We start from the raw sequence: 18,923 nt of genomic DNA on the forward strand, positions 1-18,923 counted from the left end.
GGAACATGGAATGTAAGATCCGCGAGGACGGGGAAATGTGCCCATCTCGCATGGTACTCCATTCCCAGCACCCAAACAGTACCCAGTACTCAGTAAATATCTATTAAATAAATGCCAACGGTTTCCTGCGATTCTTCATAATGTCCCCTTATGCTCACCTGCAAGTCATTTTGAGAACACATGATTAGGAAAATACAAAGTGTATCATGATAATGAAGTGTGCCACATTCTCATATGAGCCCGTTTTAGAAAAACACAAGAACCCAAGACATGTATATTTTATCAGAGCTCTGATTCACTGAGCTCTGCTAATATTTGACAGGAAGTAGATACACAGATACATGTTTGTTTTGCAGTAAGTAATAAATTACACACCTTGGCTTTGACCTTCTTTCCACATAGCAATTAACTTCTTGAATGTAACAGCCAGAGGTTCAACCAAGCCACCAAAAGGAGGATCTGTCACCATAATGACTCCCTCACCTTTATCTTCCTGTAAAAATGTTCTGCATACTTCAAGGGCAGCCTGGAACAAATAAAAATTCATTTCTAAATGAGGACGAGAGGGAGGCACTTCATCCTATCTGGAGGATGTATTAGGCTCGGTCCTCCTGTTTGTACTGAAACTTCACCCATCCTGCCACCTCAGAGTCCCTCGGTGACATCCAGAAGCCTCTCTCATTCAGCCCCCAGAAGATTTTATCTTTGGGCTCCTTGATAAGCGGGTTTTTTAAATTGCAAATTCAAACACCATCACTATCAGAGGACTACACATTTCAAATGGTTAAATTAAAAAACTAAATTTAGTAACCTAAAAGAGAAAAACTCATTACCCATGAAGACTATCTAAAACGCTAAATTCAATTCCACAAACAGAAGCAGGGACTGAGCTAAACACTGGAGACACAAAGACGAATAAGACGGACTCTTTTCCTATCTGGTTTGTCCACCACCATGAGTTCAGTTTAACAGGAGCTACACGTCACCAGTTTCCATGCACGTGTTCTTGAGCACCGGGTATATGACAGATGTATTCGGACATGCACAGTACGTAAATAAATGAAAGACAACAAATAACAAAGCTTATCAAGGCTGTGAAACCATGGTATTAACGCATTTTCCCAACAGACTAATTGTTTTCAGTCATTGTAAAGTTAACATTAACCACTGTCTAGGATATTTATTATTTTTTGCTTTGGGAGAAGTTAATAAGAAATATACCTATGATACTAACTCCAGTCTACTGACTTTGTAGTAGTTTTCAACTACTCATCTATAAAAGCAAATCAACACACTATAAAAATGGCCTAAGACTTTAAACTTTAATGGCGTTTTAAACTTTAATCAGCCCATATGTACTTTATAATAAAATATATATTGTTCTACTACTAAATCAATTTAGAAGACCCAATTGATGAGAGGAAAAACCACAACATCCTAATCCCCTTTCCCTAGGAGAGTCTTTATTAACTTCCTACTCGAAGTCCTACGGCGATGGATGGTATGTCAGGAAGGTTAATCATTTTTCAAGTAGTGCCTGGCACTTCCTTAACCTGCCTACGTGAACAAGGACTTCAAGTACAGATGATGTTATTGAAAAACCTTCAAATTCCTTAGGCTTAAACGTAGGAAAGGAAAAGGAACAAGTAAGTGAAATCTAAGCTCTTAACCAAATTAAAAAACCAGTAAAGAGTGCATTTGTCTCCAATGGCGGGATGGCCCATTGGAGTATGTTTGTTTCCAACGGTCGGACATCCCGTCGTGACTTGCTGAGGGTCCTGCTGTTGACCTATGGGAAACGCATGCCTGACATCACCAACGTTGACATAACTTAACTCTTCCCTACACCTTAATCATCACTAAAAAAAGGGCCTGGTACTTTAAATAACTTCCCTCTAGACATGCTTCAACCTCCTTGACCACTGAAGCATATGACACTTCCCATTACCTGAAAGACTATATGATTTTCTCTGGGAAACAAGGAACACCTGCTTTTTAATCCTGTGGACTGTGAAGTGCTTACCTGCAGAGACAGAGACCTCTATCCCCGAAAGTTCCCTGCACACCTTTACAGGCGCCTGGTAGATGCTTAAATACTCAGTGATGGATTAGTAGATGGTAAATCTCTACTGAAAACCTTTGACTCAGGAAGCAGGCAGAAAAAGGGCAGACGGTAAAATCATCAAGACAATAGTTTTCTGTAGATCAATCTCTACAGATGCAGTGCTATTTAGAGGCTGCTCCTAAAATATAGAGAGAGGAAAGCCTGAGCTAGACGATTGTTTTCTTCTGGGAAAGATAAAGTGGAGCTCGGTCTTGGCAGCTTATTCCAACCATTATTCTAGAGACTTTTAAGGTATTTCCATAAGCTTTCAATAAAAGTTCAAAAGAATTTCCTACAGAAATGAATCACATGCTACTTTCTTAACATATAAGATACTGTTAGCCAACGGTTAGCGATTTCAATGTAACTTCACTCTTATCTTACCATTATTGTTCAAAATAGAATGCAAATCATGGTATAGTATTAAGAACAAATAAGCAAATGAACAAACCCGACCCACTACTGCGGTATCAAGCAGTAACACAGACTCAGTTATTACTTCGCCAACTCTGAACCCAGCCCTGACCACACTCCTGAGCTTGCGCCCCCCCCAGTTTCAAGAAGCCATACTCAATACCTCTGCATCCACATTTCACCAGCTCCAGAAACTTGACATTTCCAAATCTCCCTTCCAAACTTCCCTACCCTCTGTTTTGAAGAATGAAATACAAATCCAGGCCGGACCACCATATCCTCTTGGACTTCTCCCCCAGTATACTTACCACCAAGTCTTCTGGTTTCCATCTGTGGAAGCCCACGGAATCCACCTCTCTCTTTTTCCCCCTGCCACTGTCCTAGTTGAGAAGCCCATCATCGTCCACTGTCAAGTGAGTTTTCAATACCTCTCTCTCCTTCACACTCATCTAATCAGTTCTCAAATCCTGGAGATGATCGACCACATAACTGCTTTGGGAAACTCTGCAATATGTCTAGTTCTAACTGCTATTTATTTCAATACTTGTTTTTTATGGCTATCATAGCTAAAAAATATAGAACCCAATGCTGACTGAGTCTCGTGGAAGGAGTGCATCACTGGCTAGACTGAATCAGGAGACTCATTTTTCAATCCCAAACAACAACTTAGAATGTGCTTTCATTTCCTGGATGCTTAGTGTTTTAGTTTGGCTTGGTTTTTGTTCTATCATCAGTTAATATCTAAAAACATAATATATACGTATACATGGTTCAGAATTTCTGGAAAAGTGATATACATACATATATGGATATGTGCTTCAAGTAGTCTTGATAATTTCAAACAGTGTGGCCAACTTCCTGTCAGGTGTCATTACTTGGTTGGGTATAGTTTTTATATTGTAATAAGACTAACAAAGAGCTCAAACTAGGAGTGCCAGTATCAGCTCTGCTATGTTGTTTATTCATAGTGACGTTACTAACATCATAGTACTGACAGATGCCATCCCCTGCTACACATGGACAGCCTCCCCCACTACCACCATCCCCCACCAGAGCGGTACATTTGCACAACTAATGAACCCACACTGACACACCATTCGTAGATTGGGGTTCACTCCTGACACAGTCTGATTTTTAAGAATTAGTTTAATAAAACCATAAACCCCCTTAATATTTATCGGGGAGGCAGACATCAAACAACCAACCACAGGATTATTTAATTATAGTATCAAAGTACAAAGGAGAACTTGACCTTGTCTGGGGGCCAGGGGAGGCTAGAGAAAGTGGCTTGGAAAAGAGCTCTGAAGGATAAGGTGAACTTAACAAGGCAAAATGAGCCCAGAAGGCAGAGGAAACACAGTGGGCAAAAGCCCCCGGGGCAGAGAAGCCACTCCGAGATGAAAGTCAGACATCCTGAACACGAACACACACAGCAGAGCAGGGAACAAAGAGAGCCACTGGAGGGTGGCAGGGGTCAGCTCAGGCTGAGCCACGTGGGCCTTGGTAAGAAAGTGGGTCTTTATCTGAAAAGCAGCAAAAAGTCACAAAAGAACAAGAGTACAATCGCTTCTAGGGGCTCAACACACACTCAGTGGATGAAGAAAACTAAACACCAATAAACGGTGGGACAGCCACAGTCTGATCTTGAGGAACTCAAAGAAAATAAGAAAGGAGGTGCTCTCGAATTTGTTCTTCCACAGTAAGAAGGATGACGGTAATAATTCTTACCTTTCCATCAAAGAAGTGATGGTTGAACATGTTATAACGGCAAAAGCTATCTTCCATATAAAACTGTGAATACCTGTAAAATGATTTATTACTGTAGTTATCTGTCCAGTTATGTATACAGTAAATACATACAAACTAAATTTTAAAACTATCAAAGCGCACCTTTAATAAAAGCAATTCCATCATTCCTTACTTTTCGAAGTAAAGAGTGCTTTCCCAAAGTCTCAGGGAGTCCATAGCAAAGAATAAATATCAAATTTAAGAATACGTATATATAAGATTTGCATGTTCCTTCAGACCACAGAATTATACAGAAACAATGAGATTACTGACCGATTATTATGCAATTTAAGCTTGAGATGGGTTGGCAATTAAAATACATCTCTCATAGTTAATAATTTGAAGAAAAACACTGAATAAGCATTTCTGCTCAGCAGCTGTTAATTATTTTTTTCTGTAGTTAACAAAGAAAATATCTAATACAAAGCATTTCTTGTGTATTGCAGATTAGCTCAATAAAATATACTTCTCGATATATAAGAAAAATAAGTATGTGCATTTCATATTTACTGAATTAGTGCCAGGAAAGAGAGATATTTATTTACTGATTGAACCATTTTATTCTGCTAACATACTACTTTAAAATGCAATCAGTAATGAATGAGAGTACCAGCTTTGGGTATTAACATTTTATAAATTTTTGCTAATTTACTAAAAATTCATAGCATATGATGGTTAAATTTGCATTGATTTGATTTCTTACAAGACTGAGTTTTCTTTATTCCTTAATTGTATTTGTACTGTCTGTCTCTGCATCTTCCCCAGGTCTTGTTAGTTCTTGCTGAATTTTGAGTTTTTTGTATAATATAGAAACTTCTTTGTTATCGCAATAGGATTCTGAACTTCCAAAATTTTGCCATAAGCAATTCACATATGAACCACATTGTTTTTCTACAGGATTCATGACCTAGTGAAAAAAAATCAGGGACACATGCTCACTTCTTTCAAGTTGACACATGGTCAACTTTTGACCAAATCGTGATAGTGGCACTTTGCTTCTATTTTTTTTTTTTTAATGTTTATTTATTTTTGAGACAGACAGAGGGGGTGAGGGAAGGGGCAAAGAGAGAGGGTGACAGAGGATCTGAAATGGGCTCTGCGCAGACAGCAGAGAACCGGATGTAGGGCTCAAACTCACGGACTGCGAGATCATGACCTGAGCTGAAGTCAGACGCTTAACCGACTGAGCCACCCAGGCGCTCCACTTTGTTTCTATTTCTACTTCGGTTCTCCATTACTGTCCGTAACTGATTCACCACCCATGGCGAGTGCTCAACCCAACGGACAGCCTTGCTTTATCCTCTCTGTATTACACGTGGTTAAAAGTACAGGCTCTAGAGTCAGATGGTCTGGTTTCGAACTCTGGGTCTCTCACTTACTACCCGTGTAACCTTAGTAAGTTATTTAACCTATCCGAGCCTCAGTTTCCTCATCTACAAAACGGAAGAGATAACAGTGTTTACTTCATAGGACTTGGTAAGTATAAACAACGTACGTAAAGGGCTTAATCCAATGCATCTACATAGCACATAATGAAATGTAAGGCATTGCTGTTTTAATAAATATCTGCTATAAAGATTTATACCTTAATTCCCCTAATATTAGGGAGTTACGTTTATGTCCAACCAAAATTTCTCCTCCTATAATTTAAACCCACTTCTTCTTGTTCTCTGGAGAGAGGACAGCTGTTCATTTTGAGTACAATGTCCCTTAATATCATTTGAGATACTGTTAGTGCAGCTGCTGATTTCATAAAACATAAATTTGCACTGAAGAAATAAAAGGTCTGAATAACTGAAAAGTATTTAAGCTATACACTGTAACCTGATGAACGTTCCAAAAACTGTGGGACAATGTCAGTTACCGTTAATAAACAAATGTCTCCCTATTTAAGTAAATTCCAAATAACCAGTAATATAGGTATCAGTTATTTTATATACAGGTATGTCTCCATACTAGTACAACTGCAGATCAACTATCGTTTGCGGATTTTCTTCTCTCTTGCATAGCTTGGTAAGGGTGAGCAAAGGAAAATACAACCCCTTTTAAAATATATCTCTACCCCCCTCCACCTTTTTTTTATTGCTTCAAAAAGACACAACAGCCATTTTTAAAAAATTAAAAAAGAAAATTTTATTTACATAAAATTCAGCACAGCACACTTGTCCAAAACATTCTGGGAAGCAGTGGGCAGAGTCAGAGACAGAAAAAAGCCAAAATTTCAGCTCTTGAGTTTCCATCAGATACAAACAAGGGAGCGTAATTTTTCATATTCTAAATTATGAAAAATCACTGAACTTACCCTCTTAAAATGAAATTGGCCTCAGAGAATTATTCTCTCTATTGAATAAGGCAAACAAAACCAATCAGAAATGCATGCACTTGCAAACTGCAGAAGGACATTCATTTAATTTGGCCATTCATTCTCTTTAAATGAGAGTCAGTTACCAAGTGTAAAACATGCTCTATACACAGGAAATGTAATCAAGAGCTGAATAAAATTAGTCCATGAAATGAACCTAAGAAATTCATTTTTTTTTATATAACTTTATTTGGATGATAGTTTGCCAAATAGAGTTTCACATCTTTCATGCTAAAATTGGAGCATGTAAAAATCCATCTTAGCAAATGTTAACTTCATATCTTAGACCTCCTGAAGAGAATATTTATAGCATATATAACACTGGGGTTGAGGCAGTTCTCTGAAGCCTTAGACAGACCTTTTGTAGGGCTGCAAGGAACCAAAGTCAAAGGGCCAAAAGTAATGATTCACTGCCACTCTGAATCACAAGGATTCTGTTCCTGCTTTAATTGTGGTCCCTGTGAGAAATCCAAACAGACTCCACATCCCATAATACCGGAAGTACAGGCAACAGATTCAGTTCATTCTGGCCACTAATGTGTCTCAGTAAAAGAGTTCTCCCTCAATACCCAATGTCAACCTTTTACAGGACTGACTCAGCATCAAAGAAGCTAAGCTAAGTAATACAGCACTTTCAGCTTTTGTTTCCATCACACACGCCCAGAAATGTATAGATATGAAAAGAAAAAAAATCAATATATTTGATAAGTTACCAAATAACTATCCACATCACCTACTCCGTCCAGGAGATTTCATACAGGCTCGAGAGAGGTAAAACTGTAAGACACAGCTTAAATGAAGAGTTAAGAGTCCATGTAAATCTTTCAAATTAAAAGTCATTCAGCCAAGGTGAGAAGAGTTCTAGTGAACTGTTGTACAACAATGTGAAGGTATTTAACTTAATACCACTGAACTGTACACTTAAATAATTAACTCGGTAAATGTTAACCTATGTGCATTTTAGCACAGTTTTGTTGTTTTTGGTTTTTTGTTTTTGTTTTTGTTTTTGTTTTAAAACTACATCAGGGTACCTGGCTGGCTCAGTCCATGGAACATGAGACTCCTGATCTTGGGGTTGAGAGTTCAAGCCCCACACTGGGTGTAGAGATTGCTTATAAATAAATAAATAAATAAATAAATAAATAAATAAAATCTAAAAAAACAAAAAGTAAATTAGGGCACTAGCAATGAATAATACAAAATGAAATTTAAAAAATGATTTAATTTACAATAGCAACAAAAAGAATAAAATATTTTAAATAAATTTAACAAAAAACATGCAAGACTTATACAGTGAAAAACTACAGAATATTTAAAGAAATTAAAAACAACCTAAATAAATGGAAAGAACTCTATGTTCATGGACTGGAAGACTTCATATTAAGATGGAACCCACACCAGCCAAAACAATCTTGAGAAAGAATACAGTTGGAAAACTCCCACTTTCCATTACCACAATTTACTACAAAGCAACTGTAATCAAGGCAGTGTGGAAGTAGCATAAACATAGACCAAATAAACAGAGTTGAGAGCCCAAAAATAAATGCATACATTTATGGTCCTCTGGTTTTCAATAAGGTACCAAGATAATTCAATGAGAAAAGAATAATCATTTCATAAATGTTGCTGAGGCAACTGGATATTCACATGCAAAAGAATAAAGTTGGACTCCTACCTCACACCATACATTACAAAAAACTCAAAGTAGATCAAAGACCTAAATGTAAGAGTTAAAATCATAAAACTCTTAGAAGAAAACATTGTGTAAAGATTCGTGACCTTGAATTAGGCAATCGCTTCTTAGATATGACACCTAAAACACAAGCAACCAAAGGAGAAAAATTGCACATAATCACTAATAAAAAGACAGCCCACAGAAAGGGAAAAAATACTTACAAATCATATATCTGATGAGGGTCTAGTATCCAGAATCTATTAATTACTCTTTCAATTCAACAATAAAAAGACGGCCAATTAAAAATGGGTAAAAGATTGAATAGATATTTCTCCAAAAAGATAAACAAAAAGCCTGTAAGCGCATGAAAAGATGCTCAAAATCATCAGCCATCAATAAAATACAAAACAAAGCCACAGTGAGATACCACATTAGAAAGACAGACAATAACAAGAGTTGACAAGAACATGGAGAAACTGGAACACTCACACATGGCTGCTGGGAATGTAAAATGGTAGTCACCTTGGAAAACAGCTTAGCACTTCCTCAAGAAGTTAAATGTAGGGTCTCCACATGACCCAGCAATTCCACTCCTAAGATAAATGCCTGTTATGGGCTGAACTGTAACCCCTCAACATTCATCTGTTGAACCCCTCACCCTCAGCACCTTGGAATGTGACTCTATTTGGAGACAGAGCTTTTAAAAAGGTGATTAAGCTGCTAGGAATTTACCCAAGAGATACAGGAGTACTGATGTATGGGGGCACTTGTACCCCAATGTTTATAGCAGCATTCTCAACAATAGCCAAATTATGGAAAGAGCCTAAATGTCCATCAACTGATGAATGGATAAAGAAATTGTGGTTTATATTCACAATGGAGTACTACGTGCCAATGAGAAAGAATGAAATATGGCCCTTTGTAGCAACGTGGATGGAACTGGAGAGTGTTATGCTAAGTGAAATAAGCCATACAGAGAAAGACAGATACCGTATGTTTTCACTCTTATGTGGCTCCTGAGAAACTTAACAGAAACACATGGGAGAGGGGAAGGAAAAAAAAAAAAAAAAAAAAAAAGAAGTTAGAGTGGGGAAGAGCCAAAGCATAACAGACTCTTAAAAACTGAGAACAAACTGAGGGTTGATGGGGGGTGGGAGGGAGGGGAGGGTGGGTAATGGGTATTGAAGAGGGCATCTTGGATGATCACTGGGTGTTGTATGGAAACCAATTTGACAATAAATTTCATATATTAAAAAAAAATAAATTAAAAAAATAAAAAGGTGATTAAGCTAAAATGAGATCATTAAGGCAGTCCATGATGCAAGATGACTGGTGTCCTTATAAAAGAGGAATGTGGACATACAAAGAGAAACTGGGGCTATGCTAAGTGAAATATAAGTCAGTCAGAGAAAGACAAATACTATATGATTTCATTCATATGTGGAATTTACAAAACAAAGTAGATGAACATATGAGAAGGACAAAAAAAGGAGAGAGAGGGAAGCAAACCATAAGAGACTTTTAACTAAAGATTAGAACAAACTGAGGGTTGCTAGAGAGGAGGTGGGCAGGGGCGGTGGTTAAATGGGTGATGGGCATTGAGGAGAGCACTTGTTGTGATGAGCACTGAGTATTGTATGTAAGTAATGAATCACTAAATGTTATTCCTGAAGCCAATATCATACTACATGTTAACTTACTAGAATTTATATGAAAATTTGAAAAAAAGAGAGAGAGAGAGAGAGAGAGACACTAGGGCCGTACACACACAAAGGAAAGACTATGTGAGAACACCGTGAGAAGATGGCCGACTACAACCAAAGGAGAGAGGCCTCAGAAGAAACCAAATCTAATAAAGACAGTCTCTTCAGCAAGTGGTGCTGGGAAAACTGGACAGCAACATGCAAAAGAATGGACCTGGACCACTTTCTTACACCAGACACAAAAATAAACTCAAAATGGATGAAAGACCTCAATGTAAGACAGAAAGCCATCAAAATCTTTGAGGAGAAAGCAAGCAAAAACCTCTTAGATCTTGGTTGCAGCAACTTCTTACTCAACACATCTCCGGAGGCAAGGGAAACAAAAGCAAAAATGAACTATTGGGACCTCATCAAAATAAAAAGCTTCTGCACAGCAAAGGAAACAATCAGCAAAACTAAAAGGCAACCGACAGAATGGGAGAAGATATTTGCAAATGACATATCAGAAAAAGGGTTAGTATCCACAATCTATAAAGAACTTCTCAAACTCAACACCCAAAAAACAAATAATCCAGTGAAGAAACGGGCCAAAGACATGAATAGACACTTCTCCAAAGAAGACATCCAGGTGGCCAACCGACACATGAAAAAATGCTCAACATCACTCATCAACAGGGAAATGCAAATCAAAACCACAATGAGATACCACCTCACACCTGTCAGAATGGCTATTAACAACACAGGCGACAACAGATGCTGGCAAGGATGCAGAGAAAGAGGATCTCTCTTGCACTGCTGGTGGGAATGTAAGCTGGTGCAGCCACACTGGAAAACAGTATGGAGGTTCCTCAAAAAATTCAAATAGAACTACCCTATGACCCAGTAATTGCACTACTAGGTATTTATGCAAGGTATTTGTGCTGTTTCGAAGGGGCACATGCATCCCAATGCTTATAGCAGCACTATCGACAATAGCCAAAGTACGGAAAGAGCCCAAATGTCCATTGATGGATGAATGGATAAAGAAGATGTGGTGTATATATATTCAATGGAGTTTTACTCAGCAATCAAAAAGAATGAAATCTTGCCATTTGCAACTACGTGGATGGAACTGGAGGGTATTATGCTAAGCGAAATTAGTCAGAGAAAGACAAATATCATATGACTTCACTCATATGAGTACTTTAAGACAGAGAACAGATGAACACAAGGGAAGGGAAGCAAAAATAATATAAAAACAGGGAGGGGGACAAGACATAAAAGACTCTTAAATATAGAGAACAAACTGAGGGTTACTGGATGGGTTATGGAAGGGGGGATGGGCTAAATGGGTGAGGGGCATTAAGGAATCCACTCCTGAAATCACTGTTGCACTAGATGCTAACTAACTTGGATGTAAATTTAAAAAAATAATAATAAAATAAAATAAAAACAAAAGAGAAGAAACCAAATCTACTGACACCTTGGTCTTGAACTTCTAGCCTCCGGAACTGAGACAATAAATTACTATTGTTTAAGCCATCCAATCTATGGTTACTCTGGTATTGCAGCCCTAGCAAATTAACACAATACCCAAGAGACAATAAAACCTATGTTCACACAAAAACTGTACACAAATGTTCACAGCTGCAATATTCCAAATAGCCAAAGAATGGAAGCAGCACGTGTCCATCAACTGATGAGTGGATCAAAATTTGGTATCCTGATACATGCTGTAACACGGAGAAGCCTTGAAAATACGAAGCTAAATGAAAGACGCTAGATACTAAAGACCATATGCCGTATGATCCCATTTTTATGAAATATCCAGAACAGGCAAATCTTCAGAGACAGAAAACAGATTAGTGGTGGCTAAGGGCTGAGGGAAGGAGAGAAAAGAGATCACTTATTGGGACCACGATAATGGAGAGACAGCTCCATCAGAAGTGATGGAAATGGGGCGCCTGGGTGGCTCAGTCAGTTGGGCGTCCAACTCTTGATTTTGGCTCAGGGCATGATCTCACGGTTGTGGGTTCGAGCCCCACATCGGGCTCCATGCTGACAGAGTGGAGCCTGATTCCCTCTCTCTCTACCCCTCCCCTCCTCACATGTGCGTGCTCTCTCTCAAAATAAATAAATAAACTTAAAAAAAAAGTGATGGAAATGTTATTAACGATGAGCATTTAGCACAATTTGAGGCGGAAGTTTAGTGCAACACTGTATCCTAGATCAGTCAGTCTTAACAGTTTGCCTGCTGTATTTGTAGTCACCATTTTCCTCTGGACTGTTTAAGCAAAAAAAGGTAACTAACTCCTTCATCTCCTTTCGCACTTATTTGGAAGTTTTAGTTACAGTGTTTAACTGGCATGGATGGATAAAGTTGGAGTTTTATTTCTAAGAAAACTTCACAAGCTAACTTCCACTTAATCCATTACCTCTACCTTACTGAAATGTATAGTCAAATTAGCTGAAGGAAAGATTCGTAGGACTATGTTGCCAAAGCACTTCATGGAAACTAAATTACTGTTTCGCGTTGATCTGCATATTTCTGTGTTTCGTCATGACAGTGCTCGCATGCTATCTGGTGTACCGAGCACAAAAAAAAAATTTCCATTTTAAACAAACAACAACAAAAAAAAGGTGACGGAAGTGTTTTGGAATTAGGTGGTGGTGACAGTTGCACAACCTTGTGAATAATACTAAAACCCCGCTTTTCCTACATGAAACATGCCTCAGTTTAAAAAAAGAAAATATGACTGATATATAGTGGGGAAAAAAGATTATGATTCTCTCTTTTCAAAATGTTTACATGCATAAAAAAGACCTAAAAAGCCAAAATCCAGAATGTTTTGGGTGATGGGATTAAAGATCTTGTCTCTTTAAAGAGCTAAAATAGGAGGGGCGCCTGGGTGGCTCAGTCGGTTAAGCATCCAACTTTGGCTCAGGTCATGATCTCGCGGTCCGTGAGTTCGAGCCCCGCGTCGGGCTCTGTGCTGACAGCTCAGAGCCTGGAGCCTGTTTCATATTCTGTGTCTCCCTTTCTCTGACCCTCCCCCGTTCATGCTCTGTCTCTCTCTGTCTCAAAAATAAATAAAACGTTAAAAAAAATTAAAAAAAAAAAAAAAAAGAGCTAAAATAGGAGCCCCTGGATGGCTCAGTTGGTTAAGGTCTGACTCTTGATTTCGGCTCAGCTCACGATCTCAGTCATGAGATGGAGCCCTGTGTTGAGCTCCTGGCTGGGAGTGGAACCTGCTTAAGATTCTCTCTCTCTCCCTCTCCTCTTTCCCTGCTCACACACTCTCTCTCTCTCTGTCAAAAAAATAAAAATAAAAAGATTTGTTAAAAGTAAACCAGAGATGCTTGGAATTTGAGCAAATCACAATGAATCACTGATTTTTTTCTAGTTTGTGCACAAGACAGTCCCCCACAACTGGCTTGGAAAAAGCTTGACTTGAATGAATCAGAACACATAGAACCATGACTGCACCAAAGAAAGACAACACTGTACCATTTTCATGGAGGTAAAAGTCCCAAAGGCAGGGACATGAGCACTATTGCCTACTGATATACATGATGTTAGGTAATTCAGCTGTGGACATGTGATTTTTGTCACCTCTCATGTACCTATGGTAAGAGAGGGTTTCCTTTGGTGAACCCACTCCATGTGGTTGGTCAGGGTTGCCGGGCCACCCTACCTGGCAGGCCACAGAGATGGTTCTGGAACGGGCAGATGGCCCCAGCCCAGCCAGCCCTTCCCCCATTGGGGATCTCAGGAAAGAGTGCCTCCGGCCACTGGACAGCGAAGCTAAGACTCCAGGGGCTCAAAGCTGCTGCTGTCAAAGTGTGTGATGTATACTGTCTGGAGAATAAGGCCAACCCGGAGAAAGACAGAATGAGAGGTGCAGAGAGAAAGACGGAGCCCGGACGACACAGGGCAGCGCCCAGGACCTCGCCTGGACTGAGGCCTGCTGTATCACAGGCTCCGGTAACATGAGCCAACACGTTCTCTTTGACATAAACAGACTTCCAGGGCTCCAATATAAGGTGCCCGACTAACGAGTGCCTTCTTGTAAACACGTGAGGGGCCTGCAAACCCGCTGCCGACGAACCTTCGTGGACCAGGCACGGGGACAGATGGAGAAAGGGAGATGGAAGGATGACAAGAGAGAAACGGGCTACAGAACAAAGGCTCATATACAAGTTCAAAAGCAAAGTTATTTTCAGAGGGTAACTTAACTTTTGGAGCCAGACTAACTGGGTTTGAGTCCTGACTTGCCCGCTTACAACCACAAGGTCAAGCCCGTTCACCTCTTTGTGCCTCAGCTTTCTCACCTGGCAAATGAGGATGAGGACAGCACCGACCTCACCGGGGAGGTGAATGTGACGACGGAATGAGTTAGAGCAGGGTTTGACACAGGACAGGCACTCAACGCAAGCACCAGGTATTGTGAATACCGTTATCGAAAGAACCCAAAGTTACACTTCCACCTTCAAAATAACATGTTTACAATAACTTAACAGTCATTCCTCAGGAAAGGAATGTGGTGTTTTAAAAGAGAATCTGCTCTATCGATACAATGGAATGTTAACGGAGCCTTACAAGGAATAAAGTACCGTGAGGTGCCATGACCTGGATAAGCCTTGACAACATTACACCAAGTGAAAGAAGCCACATACTCAGGCCACACATTGTATGATTCCATTTATGGAAAACATACAGAAGAGACAAATCCACGGAGACAGAAAGCAGATCGCTGACCACCAGGGGAAGTGAGTAGGTTTCTTTTCGGCGTGACAGAAATGTTTTGGAATTAGATGGTGGTGATGACTGCAAAACATAATGAATACACCCCAAACCACAGGCATATACACCTTAACTTGGTGAGTTTTAAGTGAATTATATCTCAATTTAAGAAAAAGAAACTGAATTTCTCTTTCAAAAGTCTGTATCATCACCTATGGAATTATATCTTGCCAAGCCACGCTCATGTTAAGCAGAAATCGCTAACTGTGCTAGTCCTATTATTACGGAATGAGAGGTTACAGAAACTGTGGCTTATTTCTGAGAAATGTAGCTGCCTCTATTAGACCACCTAAAGTTGACCTGGAAATCTTAAAAATAGTAATAATAAATGATAAAAGCTGTACTTCTTGTTGTAACTTTTCCACTTTAAAAATCTGTTGGCCTTGTTTTTAGCGAGAGAAAGCACATGAAATTTCACAGATTCTCTCTGACAAATACTGGAATATTAGCCAAACAGACTCTATCAGATTACATAAAAAGAAACACAGTGCCTGCTCCCTTTGACATAGTCAAGAACAAGTAAAAGATACTAAGAACACAGTGTTTTATAGCATCACCCTGATCTTGGGGAATCTAAGTAATTACAGCAAGTAAGGAAGGGTAGTCCAAGTTTACAGAATCACAGAGACTGTGGATGGACACATGTGTTTCTAAATCACCACCTGAGGGGAGATACAACCCGTGGTCCTCTGTCAGTCTCTTCTCCGCTTGTCCCAACACATCAGACGCCATTTAATTCTGGCCTTCTCCCACAGACTTTGTCTGTTTGTTAATCCTCTGCTTTATCACCTGTCTCTTCCCTAGCTCTCCCTTGACTTCAGGCTATTTCCAGTGAAAGACAACAGGCACATCATCTGGGAAGATCTTTTAAAATAAGTATCTTATCACATTTCCAACATGATGAAACAAAATCCTGAAGGAAGTTCACAATTATCTTTGAAAAATATGTGTATGATAAAAAATTTCACTCAGTAAGAATTTATCTCTAAATTATAAGCCCAAGACAATGAGATACATTGGTTGAAAGAATTTAGGAAGCACATCAGCAAGAAGGAATCCACTGCCTTTGTGTTTGAAATACGGAAGATTACAAGTGGAGTTTATATGACTAAAAAGGCGGCTTCTAACCAATTACTACTTCTGAATGTTAAAGGAATGCAACCGGTAACAAACAATAAGAGGAAAACGTTAACAAGGAATAGGAGACAACTGGGTGCCCGTGTGGCCCAGTCAGTTAAGCGTCTGATTTTCAGGTCATGATCTCGCAGTTCGTGAGTTCAAGCCCCGGGTCGAGCTCCGTGCTGACAGCTCAGAGCCTGGAGCCTGCTTCAGATTCTGTGTCTCCCTCTCTCTCTGCCCCTCCCCTACTCGGGCTCACTCTCTCTCTCTCTCTCTCTCTCTGAAAAATAAATAAACATTAAAGAAGGAAGGAAGGAAGAAAGAAAGAAAGGCGACAATAAATGAGAATAAATACCATACTTTGTAAACCTACCGAAAATCAATATCCAATAAAAGGCTTTTAATGTTAGACTTCTCGTCACCTGATGCTTTCAACCTGATCAGCTCATGCAACCTAAAACAATTAATGAAAGCAAATTTAATAAGGAATTACAAATGCCATAGATAATAAAAAAATAAACCAAAAAAAAAACCCAAAAAACAAAAAAACAACACAAAACAAACAAAAACCCACTAATGTTCTCCTGGTATTTCTAATATTTCAATGAAACAACTGAAGTGAATTTGGCAAATATAACTGTTTCAGTTTTCAAGTGTTTTTTAAAAGGTAGAACCTATTTGAAAAAGAGAAGTCTAAAATTATAAACAAGTCAAGAATCAAACCAGAAGGAACCTTCCATCATATAACAGAAATCTATACAGGTTTCTCTCGAGGAGCACCTGGGTGGCTCAGTCGGTTAAGCGTCCGACTTCGGCTCAGGTCACGATCTCAACAGTTCACGGGTTCAAGCCCCGCGTCAGGCTCTGGGCTGACAGCTCAGAGCCTGGAGCTTGTTTCAGATTCTGCGTCTCCCTCTCTCTGCCCCTCCTCTGCTCATACTCTTTCTCTCTCCCTCCCTCTCTCAAAAATAAACAAACATAAAAAAAAAAAGATTTCTCTCAAATGACATATACAAACTCCTTAGGAGAAGGACCATGCTTTCTACTTCCTTTGTATATTTAAAGCTGCGTGCGATGTCTCGGAACATAGTGCACAGCTGCTTGATAATTCCGTCTCACAGTTTCAACAGTGGGGATAGAAGTTTTAAAAAAAAAAAAAATCATTGGGAGAGGGGAGGGGCTACATGGGTCAGGGGCATTAAGGAATCTACTCCTGAAATCACTGTTGCGCTAGATGCTAGCTAACTTGGATGTAAATCAAAAAATAAGTAAATAAAATCGCGTGACCTACCTTGGTGTGCCAACGCACAGTACTCTCGTGAGCCCAAGGGCAGGAAGCAGGTCTACCAGGAAGTGGCAGGTACGCTCGGCAAACAAGTACTGGGCGTTTGTCTTCTTGTTCTCCAGTGGAAGGAGAAGCTGGCTGGGCCTTCCGAGCTGGCCGACAGAGATGTTGCCCACCACCCAGTGCTCGCGGTGCTTCTCCCAGTCGTCCGGCAACAGCAACTGCTGGCATCTTTGACAAAACTTCCTCTCAGGCAAGGGCAACTCAATGAACTTCAAGTACCTTCAGGACATAACAAAACACAAAGCGATACGTTGGAAGTCTGCTGTTTTAAAGACAGTCTCTCTTTGCTATTTTTAGTATGCAAAAAGTATTATTTTTTTTTTAATTTTTTAAATGTGTATTTATTTCTGAGAGAGAGAGAGAGAGAGCAGGGGAAGGGCAGAGAGAGAGAGAGAGGGAGGGCAGAGGGAGAGAGAGAATCCCAAGCAGGCTCTGCACTGTCAGCACAAAGCCTGACGTGGGGCTCAAACTCACAAACCGTGAGATCGTGACCTGAGCTAAAGGCAGACGCTCAACCATCTGAGCCACCCAGGGCCCCCGCCAAAAGTATTATTACTTCCTGAAGAGTACTGTGTAAAGAAGCAAAGGAAAGAAAAATGTGTGGAATGCTGGCTAGAATTTATGTCTGGCTGCATACCCACAAAGTAGAAAAGAATCAGCAGTTTTGTAAGAATTGAGATGCTCCGATTCAGTCACTGAATGAAGATCAATATCCACTTAAAATGTGAATATAATATATTACTCAAAGAACGTAGTAGTAATGGAGACTACTATCACGCTTAAATTTATTGACAAATCCATGGGTTGCAACGCTGAAGTGTTAAGCAGTCTGGCTCGCTATGACAGTCATTTTAAAATGAGAAATTAAGATCGTTCTTCAATTTTTTATGGCATAGTTAGCGGGAAAAATTACCTCCTAAAAGAAAAAAATGTTCCCACAAAGTTCCTCTATTCTTAGCAGTACTGATGGAAGCAGCTCTGCAAAAGCTCATCCCCAAAATAGCAAGACAATACCCAGAGCCTTGAAAAACTGTACCAATAGCCCATTTGGTCTCCTTCAAATCATCCTCCTATCTGATTTCAAAGTTACTGCTTTGGTTTTTTTCTTCCATTTTATTAGAGATAATTAAAGAGAGAAAACAATCACTGTACGTTTTAAACACTGATGGTGGATAGCCACTAGCAGCTATGAAATCAGAGTAGGGACACAAAAGAAAACCAAATAACACTATTGAGGCCTATGGCGGGTCAGAAATGTCTGAATCTAAGCATGTCGCATAGTCCACTAAAGGGTTCTTATCGTTGGAGCGGAGCCATACAGTTTCAACTGAACTGAACTCCGGGACTGCACTGGAAAAACTGTGAACTTCACACAGAATCAAAGTGGGTTTTAAAACTTTTTATATCTAAGCACAGTTTCACTTCAAAGCACCCACGGCAGTGACAAATCGATGCTCTGAATGGCTACAGCAAGAAATAGGCTTATCGTGCCAGTAATTTAAATGTTTCTATTTCCATGATAACTGTGCTTTTGACAGCTTTATCTATGACTGGAAAGAAAAGGGAAAGCGATATTAGAGGAAACTTTTATAGTAATTCAAAGTAAGACTGTCGGTAGAGGAAAGGG

General features: G+C 39.5%; 1 protein-coding gene across 1 annotated transcript in view; it reads right to left on the reverse strand.

Moving 5' to 3' along the window:
* ZCCHC4 (zinc finger CCHC-type containing 4) overlaps positions 1 to 18,923 on the reverse strand; it is a 50,046-nt gene that overhangs the window by 17,365 nt on the left and 13,758 nt on the right. Inside the window, exons 4-7 of the mRNA XM_042936769.1 lie at positions 17,240 to 17,515; positions 16,322 to 16,402; positions 4,247 to 4,319; positions 376 to 526 (exon numbers count right to left, since the gene is read on the reverse strand). Of these exons, the coding sequence (XP_042792703.1) occupies positions 376 to 526; positions 4,247 to 4,319; positions 16,322 to 16,402; positions 17,240 to 17,515 (581 nt within the window). The remainder of the gene's footprint in view (positions 1 to 375; positions 527 to 4,246; positions 4,320 to 16,321; positions 16,403 to 17,239; positions 17,516 to 18,923) is intronic.

The sequence above is a fragment of the Panthera leo genome, chromosome B1 (assembly GCF_018350215.1).
Source record: "Panthera leo isolate Ple1 chromosome B1, P.leo_Ple1_pat1.1, whole genome shotgun sequence".
In the NCBI taxonomy this organism is placed as follows: domain Eukaryota; kingdom Metazoa; phylum Chordata; class Mammalia; order Carnivora; family Felidae; genus Panthera; species Panthera leo.